Source organism: Bufo gargarizans, chromosome 6, assembly GCF_014858855.1.
Source record: "Bufo gargarizans isolate SCDJY-AF-19 chromosome 6, ASM1485885v1, whole genome shotgun sequence".
Taxonomy (NCBI): domain Eukaryota; kingdom Metazoa; phylum Chordata; class Amphibia; order Anura; family Bufonidae; genus Bufo; species Bufo gargarizans.
This window is the reverse complement of record NC_058085.1, coordinates 209046759-209063212: the sequence shown is the minus strand read 5'-3', so window position 1 is coordinate 209063212 and position 16454 is coordinate 209046759. Positions and strand designations below refer to the sequence as shown.

Sequence of the window (16454 nt, the reverse complement as noted above, 5' to 3'; positions counted from 1 at the left end):
TATCAGTGATGTCATCAGCAGGGGGCGGGGCTGTGACTACCTCTCTCATCCAGCTCTGTCTTCGGTATATGGATGGTGCATGTATCGTGTGGTCAGTCTTGTGGCTTTCGTGGACACTTCAGTTTGGCAGTAAGAAGGTGCAGTTTTGGATGTTGAGGGTGATATAAGGTGTGACGGACTGAACCGTCACTGGGGCTGCTGGAGAAGCCTGAGGGCTAGCCTCCTTCCTACGGACCCAGAACTATGGGGACCCCCTCAGACCTCTTGGGGTTACAAGGAACTATTAATCCTGATTTATGTGTGGAGTTATAGGCCACATCTTTCCTATTGCCCATTGAAGGTGCAGGGTGTGAATCCCGTAACACAAAGAGGGTTAACTCTGCACTGAGACCCCCACTGATTGTGTTAGTGATGGGATGAAGATGGCTGACTCTGGTGTAGAGGATTAGATCGCCCTATGATGCACTCAGGAGACAGTCCCATCACATGAAGACGCTGGGGGGGGGGGGGGGGGACGTCTGGCTGAGTCATGCTGTTGGACGTCGTGCACTGTATACACGGAGTGGGGTCTTCAGTAAAGAGAGGTCATGGTGGACTCTTCAGCATTGGTGTAGAGGATTAGATCGCCCTATGATGCACTCAGGAGACAGTCCCATCACATGAAGACGCTGGGGGGGGGGGGGGGGGGAGACGTCTTGCACTGTATACACGGAGTGGGGTCTTCAGTAAAGAGAGGTCATGGTGGACTCTTCAGCATTGGTGTAGAGGATTAGATCGCCCTATGATGCACTCAGGAGACAGTCCCATCACATGAAGACGCTGGGGGGGGGGGGGACGTCTGGCTGAGTCATGCTGTTGGACTTCTTGCACTGTATACACGGAGTGGGGTCTTCAGTAAAGAGAGGTCATGATGGACTCTTCAGCACTGGTGTAGAGGATTAGATCGCCCTATGATGCACTCAGGAGACAGTCCCATCACATGAAGACACTGGGGAGGACGGGACGTCTGGCTGAGTCATGCTGTTGGACGTCTTGCACTGTATACACGGAGTGGGGTCTTCAGTAAAGAGAGGTCATGATGGACTCTTCAGCACTGGTGTAGAGGATTAGATCGCCCTATGATGCACTCAGGAGACAGTCCCATCACATGGAGACGCTGGGGGGGGACGTCTGGCTGAGTCATGCTGTTGGACGTCTTGCACTGTATACACGGAGTGGGGTCTTCAGTAAAGAGAGGTCATGATGGACTCTTCAGCACTGGTGTAGAGGATTAGATCGCCCTATGATGCACTCAGGAGACAGTCCCATCACATGGAGACACTGGGGGGGGACGTCTGGCTGAGTCATGCTGTTGGACATCTTGCACTGTATACACGGAGTGGGGTCTTCAGTAAAGAGAGGTCATGATGGACTCTTCAGCATTGGTGTAGAGGATTAGATCGCCCTATGATGCACTCAGGAGACAGTCCCATCACATGGAGACACTGGGGGGGACGTCTGGCTGAGTCATGCTGTTGGACGTCTTGCACTGTATACACGGAGTGGGGTCTTCAGTAAAGAGAGGTCATGATGGACTCTTCAGCACTGGTGTAGAGGATTAGATTGCCCTATGATGCACTCAGGAGACAGTCCCATCACATGGAGACACTGGGGGGGACGTCTGGCTGAGTCATGCTGTTGGACGTCTTGCACTGTATACACGGAGTGGGGTCTTCAGTAAAGAGAGGTCATGATGGACTCTTCAGCACTGGTGTAGAGGATTAGATCGCCCTATGATGCACTCAGGAGACAGTCCCATCACATGGAGACGCTGGGGGGGGGGGGGGGGGGGACGTCTGGCTGAGTCATGCTGTTGGACGTCTTGCACTGTATACACGGAGTGGGGTCTTCAGTAAAGAGAGGTCACGATGGACTCTTCAGCACTGGTGTAGAGGATTAGATCGCCCTATGATGCACTCAGGAGACAGTCCCATCACATGAAGACACTGGGGGGGGGGGGACGTCTGGCTGAGTCATGCTGTTGGACGTCTTGCACTGTATACACGGAGTGGGGTCTTCAGTAAAGAGAGGTCATGATGGACTCTTCAGCACTGGTGTAGAGGATTAGATCGCCCTATGATGCACTCAGGAGACAGTCCCATCACATGGAGACACTGGGGGGGACGTCTGGCTGAGTCATGCTGTTGGACGTCTTGCACTGTATACACGGAGTGGGGTCTTCAGTAAAGAGAGGTCATGGTGGACTCTTCAGCACTGGTGTAGAGGATTAGATCGCCCTATGATGCACTCAGGAGACAGTCCCATCACATGGAGACGCTGGGGGGGGACGTCTGGCTGAGTCATGCTGTTGGACATCTTGCACTGTATACACGGAGTGGGGTCTTCAGTAAAGAGAGGTCATGATGGACTCTTCAGCATTGGTGTAGAGGATTAGATCGCCCTATGATGCACTCAGGAGACAGTCCCATCACATGAAGACGCTGGGGGGGGGGGGGGGGGACGTCTGGCTGAGTCATGCTGTTGGACGTCTTGCACTGTATACACGGAGTGGGGTCTTCAGTAAAGAGAGGTCATGGTGGACTCTTCAGCACTGGTGTAGAGGATTAGATCGCCCTATGATGCACTCAGGAGACAGTCCCATCACATGGAGACGCTGGGGGGGACGTCTGGCTGAGTCATGCTGTTGGACGTCTTGCACTGTATACACGGAGTGGGGTCTTCAGTAAAGAGAGGTCATGGTGGACTCTTCAGCACTGGTGTAGAGGATTAGATCGCCCTATGATGCACTCAGGAGACAGTCCCATCACATGGAGACGCTGGGGGGGGACGTCTGGCTGAGTCATGCTGTTGGACGTCTTGCACTGTATACACGGAGTGGGGTCTTCAGTAAAGAGAGGTCATGATGGACTCTTCAGCATTGGTGTAGAGGATTAGATCGCCCTATGATGCACTCAGGAGACAGTCCCATCACATGAAGACGCTGGGGGGGGGGGGGGGGGGGGGACGTCTGGCTGAGTCATGCTGTTGGACGTCTTGCACTGTATACACGGAGTGGGGTCTTCAGTAAAGAGAGGTCATGATGGACTCTTCAGCACTGGTGTAGAGGATTAGATCGCCCTATGATGCACTCAGGAGACAGTCCCATCACATGGAGACGCTGGGGGGGGACGTCTGGCTGAGTCATGCTGTTGGACGTCTTGCACTGTATACACGGAGTGGGGTCTTCAGTAAAGAGAGGTCATGATGGACTCTTCAGCACTGGTGTGGAGGATTAGATCGCCCTATGATGCACTCAGGAGACAGTCCCATCACATGGAGACGCTGGGGGGGACGTCTGGCTGAGTCATGCTGTTGGACGTCTTGCACTGTATACACGGAGTGGGGTCTTCAGTAAAGAGAGGTCATGATGGACTCTTCAGCATTGGTGTTGCCTGATGATTGGAGTTTAGCGTTCTGTCCAATTATTAGGCAGGTTTGGGCTGAGGACACTGGAATTTGGGTTTCAGTGGAGGGGAAGCTGTTTTCGGACGGAGGTACCAGGCGGTCCGTCACATAAGGGAAGGTGGGAGTCCGCAATCTGGAGGAGGGTCCCTCCGTGTGCACAGATGTGTCGGTGTTCCTGGGGCGGAGCTCCTAATCGGCAGCAGGATCCTTTTAGGCAGTAGATCCGACTTCCTTTGTAAGTTTATAAGTTATAAATGTTGGCTCAGCGCTGGCGTGACATGTAGTAAGAGGCAGGAACGCCTGTGACTATGGCGCACACAGCCTGGTGACTAGAATGCATCGCACCGCAGAACCTTCTGTCCGGGTCTGTGCAGTGTTAATGAGAAGTAGAGGAGCCGCTGGTCAGCGCGAGGTTCTGCACCTCATTCCAGCGCCGATCCAATCTGATGACAGAGGGTTTAATGTTCAGGCGAGAGACCTGAGCGCACGTCTGACAGCTCTGGGAATCCGCCAAAACTGGGCAATTGGTGAAGAGTCTAGGAGGATAAGTGAGCCCCTCGTGGTCAGATGCCGGACAGCGAGGATCCAGTGTAGGCTCAGGTGGTTGTGAAATACGGAAAGACGCCATTTCTTGTAATCTCTTCTATATATAAAATAAGTTTCTGTCCGTCTGTTCTTTATGCACGGCCAAACGACTGGACTCATCTGCCCCACGTTTGGCACACAGGTCCATCAGGTGTCCGGGAAGGTTTTAGACTGGGTCTCAGCTCTCTAGGATGTACCCGTTCCTGAGATATTCCCAAAAAATGCAAATATGGCACATCACATGACCTGCATTAGCCAATAGAAGCCATAGGTCTTTCACTCATATCCCACCTGCCATACACACGGTCACATGACCCTTATCAGCCAATAGAAGCTCGCAGGCCCTTGGTCTCCACATACACACAGTTTTACTCCAGGTTTCCATAACAACCCGGCCATTTTTTTTCACTGCTGTAGGTCACCTTTAAAGAGGCAGGGTGCTGTGGATGACACTGTTAAGGGGACGGTCTGCTATGGAGGTCAGGGCAGGGGGCAGTAGAGGTCACAGTTAAGGGGACGGTCTGCTATGGAGGTCAGGGCAGGGGGCAGTAGAGGTCACAGTTAAGGGGACGGTCTGCTATGGAGGTCAGGGCAGGGGGCAGTAGAGGTCGCAGTTAAGGGGACGGTCTGCTATGGAGGGCAGGGGGCAGTAGAGGTCGCAGTTAAGGGGACGGTCTGCTATGGAGGTCAGGGCAGGGGGCAGTAGAGGTCACAGTTAAGGGGACGGTCTGCTATGGAGGGCAGGGGGCAGTAGAGGTCACAGTTAAGGGGACGGTCTGCTATGGAGGGCAGGGGGCAGTAGAGGTCGCAGTTAAGGGGACGGTCTGCTATGGAGGGCAGGGGGCAGTAGAGGTCGCAGTTAAGGGGACGGTCTGCTTTGGAGGGCAGGGGGCAGTAGAGGTCACAGTTAAGGGGATGGTCTGCTATGGAGGTCAGGGCAGGGGGCAGTAGAGGTCACAGTTAAGGGGACGGTCTGCTATGGAGGTCAGGGCAGGGGGCAGTAGAGGTCACAGTTAAGGGGACGGTCTGCTATGGAGGTCAGGGCAGGGGGCAGTAGAGGTCACAGTTAAGGGGACGGTCTGCTATGGAGGGCAGGGGGCAGTAGAGGTCACAGTTAAGGGGACGGTCTGCTATGGAGGTCAGGGCAGGGGGCAGTAGAGGTCGCAGTTAAGGGGACGGTCTGCTATGGAGGTCAGGGCAGGGGGCAGTAGAGGTCGCAGTTAAGGGGACGGTCTGCTATGGAGGTCAGGGCAGGGGGCAGTAGAGGTCGCAGTTAAGGGGACGGTCTGCTATGGAGGTCAGGGCAGGGGGCAGTAGAGGTCGCAGTTAAGGGGACGGTCTGCTATGGAAGTCAGGGGGCAGTAGAGGTCACAGTTAAGGGGACGGTCTGCTATGGAGGTCGGGGCAGTAGAGGTCACAGTTAAGGGGACGGTCTGCTATGGAGGTCAGGGCAGGGGGCAGTAGAGGTCACAGTTAAGGGGACGTTCTGCTATGGAGGTCAGGGCAGGGGGCAGTAGAGGTCACAGTTAAGGGGACGGTCTGCTATGGAGGTCAGGGCAGGGGGCAGTAGAGGTCGCAGTTAAGGGGACGGTCTGCTATGGAGGTCAGGGCAGGGGGCAGTAGAGGTCACAGTTAAGGGGACGTTCTGCTATGGAGGTCAGGGCAGGGGGCAGTAGAGGTCGCAGTTAAGGGGGCGGTCTGCTATTGAGGGCAGGGGGCAGTAGAGGTCGCAGTTAAGGGGGCGGTCTGCTATGGAGGTCAGGGCAGGGGGCAGTAGAGGTCGCAGTTAAGGGGACGGTCTGCTATGGAGGGCAGGGGGCAGTAGAGGTCACAGTTAAGGGGACGGTCTGCTATGGAGGTCGGGGCAGTAGAGGTCACAGTTAAGGGGACGGTCTGCTATGGAGGTCAGGGCATGGGGCAGTAGAGGTTACAGTTAAGGGGACGGTCTGCTATGGAGGTCAGGGCAGGGGGCAGTAGAGGTCACAGTTAAGGGGACGGTCTGCTATGGAGGTCAGGGCAGGGGGCAGTAGAGGTCACAGTTAAGGGGACGGTCTGCTATGGAGGTCAGGGCAGGGGGCAGTAGAGGTCGCAGTTAAGGGGGCGGTCTGCTATGGAGGTCAGGGCAGGGGGCAGTAGAGGTCGCAGTTAAGGGGGCGGTCTGCTATGGAGGGCAGGGGGCAGTAGAGGTCACAGTTAAGGGGACGGTCTGCTATGGAGGTCGGGGGGCAGTAGAGGTCGCAGTTAAGGGGACGGTCTGCTATGGAGGTCAGGGCAGGGGGCAGTTGAGGTCACAGTTAAGGGGACGGTCTGCTATGGAGGTCAGGGCAGGGGGCAGTAGAGGTCACAGTTAAGGGGACGGTCTGCTATGGAGGGCAGGGGGCAGTAGAGGTCACAGTTAAGGGGACGGTCTGCTATGGAGGTCGGGGGGCAGTAGAGGTCGCAGTTAAGGGGACGGTCTGCTATGGAGGTCAGGGCAGGGGGCAGTTGAGGTCACAGTTAAGGGGACGGTCTGCTATGGAGGGCAGGGGGCAGTAGAGGTCACAGTTAAGGGGACGGTCTGCTATGGAGGTCAGGGCAGGGGGCAGTAGAGGTCACAGTTAAGGGGATGGTCTGCTATGGAGGTCAGGGCAGGGGGCAGTAGAGGTCGCAGTTAAGGGGACGGTCTGCTATGGAGGGCAGGGGGCAGTAGAGGTCACAGTTAAGGGGACGGTCTGCTATGGAGGTCAGGGCAGGGGGCAGTAGAGGTCGCAGTTAAGGGGACGGTCTGCTATGGAGGTCAGGGCAGGGGGCAGTAGAGGTCGCAGTTAAGGGGACGGTCTGCTATGGAGGTCAGGGGGCAGTAGAGGTCGCAGTTAAGGGGACGGTCTGCTATGGAGGGCAGGGGGCAGTAGAGGTCACAGTTAAGGGGACGGTCTGCTATGGAGGTCAGGGCAGGGGGCAGTAGAGGTCGCAGTTAAGGGGACGGTCTGCTATGGAGGTCAGGGCAGGGGGCAGTAGAGGTCGCAGTTAAGGGGACGGTCTGCTATGGAGGGCAGGGGGCAGTAGAGGTCGCAGTTAAGGGGGCGGTCTGCTATGGAGGGCAGGGGGCAGTAGAGGTCACAGTTAAGGGGACGGTCTGCTATGGAGGGCAGGGGGCAGTAGAGGTCGCAGTTAAGGGGACGGTCTGCTATGGAGGTCAGGGCAGGGGGCAGTAGAGGTCGCAGTTAAGGGGACGGTCTGCTATGGAGGGCAGGGGGCAGTAGAGGTTGCAGTTAAGGGGACGGTCTGCTATGGAGGTCAGGGCAGGGGGCAGTAGAGGTCGCAGTTAAGGGGACGGTCTGCTATGGAGGGCAGGGGGCAGTAGAGGTCACAGTTAAGGGGACGGTCTGCTATGGAGGGCAGGGGGCAGTAGAGGTCACAGTTAAGGGGACGGTCTGCTATGGAGGTCAGGGCAGGGGGCAGTAGAGGTTGCAGTTAAGGGGATGGTCTGCTATGGAGGGCAGGGGGCAGTAGAGGTCACAGTTAAGGGGACGGTCTGCTATGGAGGTCAGGGGGCAGTAGAGGTCACAGTTAAGGGGACGGTCTGCTATGGAGGGCAGGGGGCAGTAGAGGTCACAGTTAAGGGGACGGTCTGCTATGGAGGTCAGGGCAGGGGGCAGTAGAGGTCACAGTTAAGGGGACGGTCTGCTATGGAGGTCGGGGGGCAGTAGAGGTCGCAGTTAAGGGGACGGTCTGCTATGGAGGTCAGGGCAGGGGGCAGTAGAGGTCACAGTTAAGGGGACGGTCTGCTATGGAGGTCGGGGCAGTAGAGGTCACAGTTAAGGGGACGGTCTGCTATGGAGGTCAGGGCAGGGGGCAGTAGAGGTCACAGTTAAGGGGACGGTCTGCTATGGAGGGCAGGGGGCAGTAGAGGTCGCAGTTAAGGGGACGGTCTGCTATGGAGGTCAGGGCAGGGGGCAGTAGAGGTCGCAGTTAAGGGGACGGTCTGCTATGGAGGTCAGGGGGCAGTAGAGGTCACAGTTAAGGGGACGGTCTGCTATGGAGGGCAGGGCAGGGGGCAGTAGAGGTCACAGTTAAGGGGACGGTCTGCTATGGAGGTCGGGGCAGTAGAGGTCACAGTTAAGGGGACGGTCTGCTATGGAGGGCAGGGCAGGGGGCAGTAGAGGTCACAGTTAAGGGGACGGTCTGCTATGGAGGTCAGGGCAGGGGGCAGTAGAGGTCACAGTTAAGGGGACGGTCTGCTATGGAGGTCAGGGGGCAGTAGAGGTCACAGTTAAGGGGACGGTCTGCTATGGAGGGCAGGGCAGGGGGCAGTAGAGGTCACAGTTAAGGGGACGGTCTGCTATGGAGGTCGGGGCAGTAGAGGTCACAGTTAAGGGGACGGTCTGCTATGGAGGGCAGGGCAGGGGGCAGTAGAGGTCACAGTTAAGGGGACGGTCTGCTATGGAGGTCAGGGCAGGGGGCAGTAGAGGTCACAGTTAAGGGGACGGTCTGCTATGGAGGTCAGGGCAGGGGGCAGTAGAGGTCGCAGTTAAGGGGACGGGCTGCTATGGAGGGCAGGGGGCAGTAGAGGTCGCAGTTAAGGGGACGGTCTGCTATGGAGGGCAGGGGGCAGTAGAGGTCACAGTTAAGGGGACGGTCTGCTATGGAGGGCAGGGCAGGGGGCAGTAGAGGTCACAGTTAAGGGGACGGTCTGCTATGGAGGGCAGGGGGCAGTAGAGGTCGCAGTTAAGGGGACGGTCTGCTATGGAGGTCAGGGCAGGGGACAGTAGGGGTCACAGTTAAGGGGACGGTCTGCTATGGAGGTCAGGGCAGGGGGCAGTAGAGGTCGCAGTTAAGGGGACGGTCTGCTATGGAGGGCAGGGGGCAGTAGAGGTCGCAGTTAAGGGGACGGTCTGCTATGGAGGGCAGGGGGCAGTAGAGGTCACAGTTAAGGGGACGGGCTGCTGCAGGCCGGACGAAGGGCGAGCTGGCACGACGCGGCCGTGGTTCTGCCAGGACACATGGCAGGGTACGTTTGAGGCAGCAGTCGTGCCGCCATTGTCTGTGTAGTCGGGGAGGACTATGTCACAGGCTCTGCATTAATTCCTCCTCTATGTTTTACAGCCAGGACCCTGGGACTGACCCTTTCCTTCCCACATCCTCCCAATGATCCGGCTCCTGGCAGAGGACATGAGATGGCGGTTGCGCTCAGGGGTGGCGATCACATCGGTGGTGCAGTGTGTTGAAGAACTCCTTCTGAACAGTTTGGATGCGGGGGCCACATGCATTGCGGTGCGCGTTGACCTGGATCACATGAAGGTTCAGGTGGTGGACAATGGCTGCGGACTGTGCCGGGAGGACGTGGAGTGCCTGGGCAGGCGGTACTTTACCAGTAAGTGCCACTCTGCAGAGGACTTGGACGACTTGAGATCTTATGGCTTTCGTGGAGAAGCTATTGCCAGCATGGTGGACGTGTCCAGTGTGGTGGAAGTCTGCTCCAAGCGCAGAGGAACAGGTCAGACCGTCAGCAGGCTCTTCCAGAATGGAAAACCACTGGAAGTTGTGGAGGCAGAAAGCTCCCGGCCAAGTGCGGGGACAACGGTCACGCTGCACAACCTGTTCTGTAACCTGCCCGTGCGCAGGAAATGTCTGGAGCCAGTGGTGGAGCTGGAGAGGATCCGTCAGAGGGTGGAGGCCGTCTCTTTAGTCAAGCCGGCCGTCTCTTTCTCCATAAGGAATGAGGCCGATCAGTCTGTGCTGCTCCAGTTACCAAAAGCTAAGGACATGCGTTCCCGGTTCTGCCAGATCTACGGGCTGTCGAGAGGTCAGAGCCTGCGGGAGGCGCTGCACACGGAGGGCAGCTTCACCATGCAGGGGCTGGTCAGCTGCCAGGGGCACTACAACAGGGCAATACAGTTCCTGTATGTCAACAGCCGCCTGGTCCTGAAGACAAAGCTGCACAAACTCATGGACTTCATCATCCGGAGAGAGAGCTCCATCTGCCGGGGAAGAGGCGGCCGCTGTGCCGCTGATCTCCACGGCATCTTCATAGTGAACATCCAGTGCCACGGCTCGGAGTATGACGTCTGCCTTCAGCCTGACAAGACACTGATAGAATTCCAGGACTGGGACCGGGTGATGCTGTGCACCGAGCGGGGGCTCCGGAGCCTTCTTCAGAGGGAGAACCTGTTCTTGGCGCCATCAAAGGACGACATTGACGAATTTAGCCAAAAACATCACTATAACCTATCATGTGAGAGCGCCAGGCAGCTGGTGGCCCCCCAGGGTCCGGCACCTAATCTGAGATCCAAGTGTGTGCACAGGAGCAGTGACCTGACAGAAGCGGGGTCCCCGTCACCTCCACTGAAGGCACACCACCAGCTCCCTGTGATAAGTGGGTCACGTGATGGCGCTGGTACCATGGAGGGAGGGGAGGTATATGACCGCCTCACGCCTCCTGACACCTCAACAATACCAGTGGAGGTGGTGGTCTCTGCAGGACCCATGAATGAGCAAATCGCCCTTTCTGCACCCCAATATCCTGCTAAACCTAGAGGTCCAGTGCCAGCACAGAGGCGCAGCAGTGAAAAGCATGGCGGGGGGACCCTGGACAGGTTCAGGAGGCACTATGGAAGGGGAGATGGCTCTGAACCCCAACCCTGCAAAAGCCCTGAGAAGACTGAAGCCATAGACATTCCAAAGAGCCGAGCTGAGGGGGCTACAGCGCTGAACCCCCCAGCACCATGGGAATATGTGGGCTTACAGCAGGAACGCAGGCTAAAGAGGCAGACGCCGGCGGCCTCAGGGGGTGGGGCGTGTCCCCTCGTCCCGAGCGCTCCCTCCCCGCTCCGTGTGGATGCAGGGTCACCGGAACACAACCACGATGGCGGCACATGTGACCCTTCTCCAGAATGGCTGCTGTGCTATGAAGAGTCTCTGGGTAAAAGTGTCTTCATTAACAGTGCCACAGGGCTGAGCAGTTACAGCGCCCCCCCCGGGGACACGCCGGCAGCCTGTACCACGGTGGTCGGCAGTAACGGTATGTATACTGGGGGTGCAGGACTGGCAGCGCCTGCAGGAGGGGGTGACCTCTGCTCTTCTTCTTCTAGGCTTCCAGTACCAGAGTCAGACCCTCAGTGACAGACAGCCAGCCGGACAGACAGGTAGGAATGGCGGCCTGTCCTCATGGTACACCGAGTGGAAGAACCCCGTGTATATGCGCCATCCAGCCGTGAGTACAGAACATGCATGCACCGCAATAATGCTATGTATGTGCCACGTTCTATAGCCTGCGCAGGATAGGGCTGTACATGTATGTGCCACGTTCTATAGCCTGCGCAGGATAGGGCTGTACACGTATGTGCCACGTTCTATAGCCTGCGCAGGATAGGGTTGTACACGTATGTGCCACGTTCTATAGCCTGTGCACGGTAGGGCTGTACACGTATGTGCCACGTTCTATAGCCTGCGCAGGATAGGGCTGTACACGTATGTGCCACGTTCTATAGCCTGCGCAGGATAGGGTTGTACACGTATGTGCCACGTTCTATAGCCTGCGCAGGATAGGGTTGTACACGTATGTGCCACGTTCTATAGCCTGCGCACGGTAGGGCTGTACACGTATGTGCCACGTTCTATAGCCTGCGCACGGTAGGGCTGTACACGTATGTGCCACGTTCTATAGCCTGCGCAGGATAGGGCTGTACATGTATGTGCCACGTTCTATAGCCTGTGCACGGTAGGGCTGTACACGTATGTGCCACGTTCTATAGCCTGCGCAGGATAGGGCTGTACATGTATGTGCCACGTTCTATAGCCTGCGCAGGATAGGGCTGTATACGTATGTGCCACGTTCTATAGCCTGTGCACGGTAGGGCTGTACACGTATGTGCCACGTTTAATAACCTGCGCAGGATAGGGCTGTACACGTATGTGCCACGTTTAATAGCCTGCGCAGGATAGGGCTGTACACGTATGTGCCACGTTTAATAGCCTGCGCAGGATAGGGCTGTACACGTATGTGCCACGTTTAATAGCCTGCGCAGGATAGGGCTGTACACGTATGTGCCATGTTCTATAGCCTGCGCAGGGTAGGGCTGTACACGTATGTGCCACGTTCTATAGCCTGCGCAGGGTAGGGCTGTACACGTATGTGCCACGTTCTATAGCCTGCGCAGGGTAGGGCTGTACACGTATGTGCCATGCGCTGATGATGAGTGTAGTTGCTCTTCTCCGTTGCAGCTGGCCGTGGACGTGAGCCGGGTCCACTCGGACGCTCAGTCTGTGCGGATCCACAACATCTTGTATCCCTATCGCTTCACTAAGGAAATGGTGCACAGCCTGAGGGTAAGGAGGGTGGGGCGCGGCAGAGGTGGGCGAGGCACAGGTGGGTGCTGATACTGCTCCCACCTCTCCGTACAGGTGCTGCAGCAGGTGGACAGCAAGTTCATAGTTTGCCTGATGAATGTCGGACAGGCAGCGAGCGCAGGTAAGTAGGTGTTCTGGCAGTGGGTGCAGCACGGACTGGTGCTGGGCGACTGACGTCCTGTGTGCCCTGCAGGTGGCCATCTCCTGGTACTGGTAGACCAGCATGCAGCACATGAGCGGGTGCGCCTGGAGCAGCTGATTGCAGGTAGTGTCTTTCTGCGCTCGGTCTTCACAATGGCGGCCCCGCGCTCACACCCCTGTCTCTCGTTCCGCAGACTCTTTTGAGGTGTCTGAAGCCGGCGAGAGACGACTGAAGGTTTCTGTGGTGGAGCCAGCTTTAGAGGTTCATGTTTCGGAGGAAGAACATCGCCTTCTTAGGTAAGTAGCAGGTCTACCTGTGCTGCTGCGTGATGCCGCCCGCCATGACACTCCTCCTCCTCCTGCAGGACACGAGCAGCTGCCCTGCGGAGAGTCGGCCTGTCACTTACCTTCCCAGACGGCGGACGCCCACGCGTTTTGCTCAGTGAGATTCCATTGTGTTTTGTGGAGAGAGAAGCCAACGAACTGCAGCGTGGGAGGTCGCCCATGGTCAGGAAGATGGTGGAGGTGATTAGAGCATGTGCCCGATCCAGGCCCTGGGCGGGTGCCACTGTCTGCCGCTCACTGCATGTCTCTTCCCCAGGACTATCTGCAGGAACAAGTGCAGGTGAGGGCCCGCATCAGCCTGCGCCATTGCTGGGGCCACAGAGTGTGATGCCAAGAATCAGACATAACAGAAATGGAGGCCGTGCGGCTTCTGTGGCACGGAAACGCTATTGGGGAGGGCAGGTTGGATGATGGTGGTCTGTGGCAGGTAGGTTGATTGTGGTGTCTGTTTAGTTGTTGCAGGTGCCGGGGGCCGGACACGGGGCTGTGCCGAGGACTGTCCTGAAGGTGCTGGCATCACAGGCCTGCCATGGTGAGGATGACACAGGCATAAGCTCCAGCACCTCCATAAAACACCTGGCACAACAGCAGCCGACCGAGGAAGGCTAGCCCTAAGTGAACCGCGGCAGCTGCTGCTGGAGGTGTTTTATGGAGGTGTTCTCTAGCACTGCCCGTCAGTGCTTTTGGAGTAGTATAAAAGGGTATTTGCATAGCGCCCCCCGCTGGGTAAAGACCATGCTGCAGTCAGTACAGATTGCGAGGGCGGCTTCTATGGGGCCTAGTACTAGCCCATCCATGTTTCAGGGCAGCAGCTGAGTATCTGCTCTGATCACAGGGGCAGTGAAGTTCAACCAGCCTCTCACTGTGGACGAGTGCCGCCATCTGATGCACTCTCTGGCACAGTGTTCGCTACCGTTCCAATGTGCCCATGGACGACCGTCTATCCTGCCCCTCGCAGACCTGCAGCACATGTGTCCTGAGACAGAGGTGAGTACACAGATCCAGTACGGCCAGCAGCACGGTGGACTTACTGGTCTAAATAACCACTGCTCTTGCCCCCCCAGGATCCTCCAGCACCCAACCTGAGGCACCTGAGACGACGGCAGCTGCATGAATAGAAGGCTCTGCCCTTGTACAGCGGCTCATGTGTTTATTGCCCTCACAGTTCATGGTCGGCAGGGTGGTAAAGCTCACTCATTAGGCGGTAGATATAGGATGGGGCGTTCCCCCCAATATTAGAGATGAAGAGGGTGATGAGCTCTGCAGGAACATGGTCAAAGATGGGGCAGTGTGCGCTGACCTTCGAGAGGATCTCCCCTGCCAAAAAAAACAAACAAAAAAGGTCACACAACGGCGCCCGAGTCACCGGCAAAGCGAGGGGGCTGCGCATACGACTGCGCCCGAGTCACCGGCAAAGCGAGGGGCCGCGCATACGACGGCGCCCGAGTCACCAGCAAAGCGAGGGGCCGCGCATACGCCGGCGCCCGAGTCACCGGCAAAGCGAGGGGCCGCGCTTACAACGGCGCCCGGGTCACCAGCAAAGCGAGGGGCCGCGCATACAACGGCGCCCGGGTCACCAGCAAAGCGAGGGGCCGCGCATACAACGGCGCCCGAGTCACCGGCAAAGCGAGGGGCCGCGCATACAACGGCGCCCGAGTCACCGGCAAAGCGAGGGGCCGCGCTTACAACGGCGCCCGGGTCACCAGCAAAGCGAGGGGCCGCGCATACAACGGCGCCCGAGTCAACGCCAAAGCGAGGGGCTGCGCATTCACCGGCAAAGCGAGGGGCTGCGCATACAACAGCACCCGAGTCACCGGCAAAGCGAGGGGCTGCGCATACAACGGCGCCCGAGTCACCGGCAAAGCGAGGGGCTGCGCATACAACGGCGCCCGAGTCACCGGCAAAGCGAGGGGCTGCGCATCCAGCCACATGTCACCCCACATCTGCCCACACTCACCCTCTGAGAAGGGAAGAACTTCTTGTGGAGACACAAATTTGTGAAATGAGTCTTCCTCATTAGGAAACTGTGGAGAGAGATCAGCAGTGATGAACCCCCGTGCTACTCCCCCATCCCACCACCCACCACAGCAACAGTCGGGTACCTGCGGGGACAGCTTAAACATGGGGGCGCACACAATGAGCGGAGTGGAGTGATGCTTGGCGGCCAGGGCCAGGGTGTGTGTTCCAGACACTGCCCGCAGGGAGCCGTTGGCCAAGATGGTCTTTGTTCCTATGATGACCTGTAAGGGAGCGCACGGCGTCACTGTGGGTACGTGGCACGTGGATGTGCTGGACGCTGCTGCCACCTCCTCCTTTACTCACCTTATTTACACGTGACATGACTGCAAAGATGGCCGCATCCGTGATGACCGTGGTCTCTATTCCTGCCTTGGATAAGCTGACCGCCATATCATGGCCCTGGAATAGAAGCTTTTAGTAACGGTGAGGAGCCCCCCGCTGCAGGCCCAGCAGAATGTGGCACTTACCTGACAGAAGGGGGCACACTCTGCCACAATGACGTGGAACTTGCGTTTCCGGGCAGCTTCTTCCAGGAAGAGTTGTACAGTTCGTGAGCGTCCGATAGTCATTATCACCTCATTGGAGTGAATGTGCTCTTTGGCCTGAGCGGCGATGTTGTCCGTTGTGCCCTCTGTTACAGAAAGAAAGGGGTCAGTACTGAAGACCAGCTCCATTCTGGGGCATGAGCGGGGCACCATGTGGTGGCACATTCTGAGCCACAGGGAGTCCATCTGGCTGCGCCTCACATAATTACCCAGTTCAAGCAGAAGCTCGTTCACTGCCTCAATCACATTGGCCTTCAGCAGCGGGAATGGCGTGTTGAAGTCATCGCTGAGTCCCTCGGCCGTCACCAGCTTGTGCAGAGACTCCTGCTGGTCATTCTCCTCACTGCAGCCGCGGAGCCTGGACAGAGCACACCAGTGAGGAGGGCAAGAGAGGCCGGCGTCCAGGTGGAGGGAAGGGGAGGTTGTAGAAGACTGGTGTCTGAGGGGGTCGGGGGTAGAAGAGGCCGGCGTCCAGGTGGAGGGAAGGGGAGGTTGTAGAAGAGGCTGGCGTCCAGGTGGAGGGAAGGGGAGGTTGTAGAAGACTGGTGTCTGAGGGGGTCGGGGGTAGAAGAGGCGGGCGTCCAGGTGGAGGGAAGGGGAGGTTGTAGAAGACTGGTGTCTGAGGGGGTCGGGGGTAGAAGAGGCGGGCGTCCAGGTGGAGGGAAGGGGAGGTTGTAGAAGACTGGTGTCTGAGGGGGTAGAAGAGGCGGGCGTCCAGGTGGAGGGAAGGGGAGGTTGTAGAAGACTGGTGTCTGAGGGGGTCGGGGGTAGAAGAGGCGGGCGTCCAGGTGGAGGGAAGGGGAGGTTGTAGAAGACTGGTGTCTGAGGGGGTCGGGGGTAGAAGAGGCGGCGTCCAGGTGGAGTGAAGGGGAGGTTGTAGAAGAGGACTGGTGTCTGAGGGGGTCGGGGGTAGAAGAGGCTGGCGTCCAGGTGGAGGGAAGGGGAGGTTGTAGAAGAGGTCTGGGGGGGAGAGTAGAAGGTGTCTGAGGGGGTCGGGGGGGTAGAAGAGGCGGGTGTCCAGGTGGAGGGAAGGGAGGTTGTAGAAGA

At 57.7% G+C, this 16454-nt stretch overlaps 2 protein-coding genes across 3 annotated transcripts in view; one reads left to right on the top strand and one right to left on the bottom strand.

Moving 5' to 3' along the window:
* Positions 1-14047, top strand: part of LOC122941026 (acylphosphatase-1-like) — a 29372-nt gene extending 15325 nt beyond the window's left edge. The window contains exons 2-12 of one of the 2 annotated variants that reach the window (XM_044298005.1): positions 9115-11029; positions 11100-11221; positions 12232-12336; positions 12412-12478; positions 12551-12622; positions 12693-12795; positions 12864-13023; positions 13100-13123; positions 13297-13375; positions 13679-13830; positions 13908-14047. In XM_044298005.1, the coding sequence (XP_044153940.1) occupies positions 9157-11029; positions 11100-11221; positions 12232-12336; positions 12412-12478; positions 12551-12622; positions 12693-12795; positions 12864-13023; positions 13100-13123; positions 13297-13375; positions 13679-13830; positions 13908-13961 (2811 nt within the window). In that variant the 5' untranslated portion in view covers positions 9115-9156 and the 3' untranslated portion in view covers positions 13962-14047. Of the gene's footprint in view, positions 1-9114; positions 11030-11099; positions 11222-12231; positions 12337-12411; positions 12479-12550; positions 12623-12692; positions 12796-12863; positions 13124-13296; positions 13376-13678; positions 13831-13907 lie in introns of both variants that reach the window. The other variant, XM_044298004.1, reaches the window with a different exon arrangement.
* Positions 13972-16454, bottom strand: part of EIF2B2 (eukaryotic translation initiation factor 2B subunit beta) — a 25157-nt gene continuing 22674 nt past the window's right edge. Inside the window, exons 2-7 of the mRNA XM_044299580.1 lie at positions 15617-16367; positions 15330-15493; positions 15166-15261; positions 14946-15083; positions 14801-14867; positions 13972-14160 (exon numbers count right to left, since the gene is read on the bottom strand). Of these exons, the coding sequence (XP_044155515.1) occupies positions 14003-14160; positions 14801-14867; positions 14946-15083; positions 15166-15261; positions 15330-15493; positions 15617-16367 (1374 nt within the window). The 3' untranslated portion in view covers positions 13972-14002. The remainder of the gene's footprint in view (positions 14161-14800; positions 14868-14945; positions 15084-15165; positions 15262-15329; positions 15494-15616; positions 16368-16454) is intronic.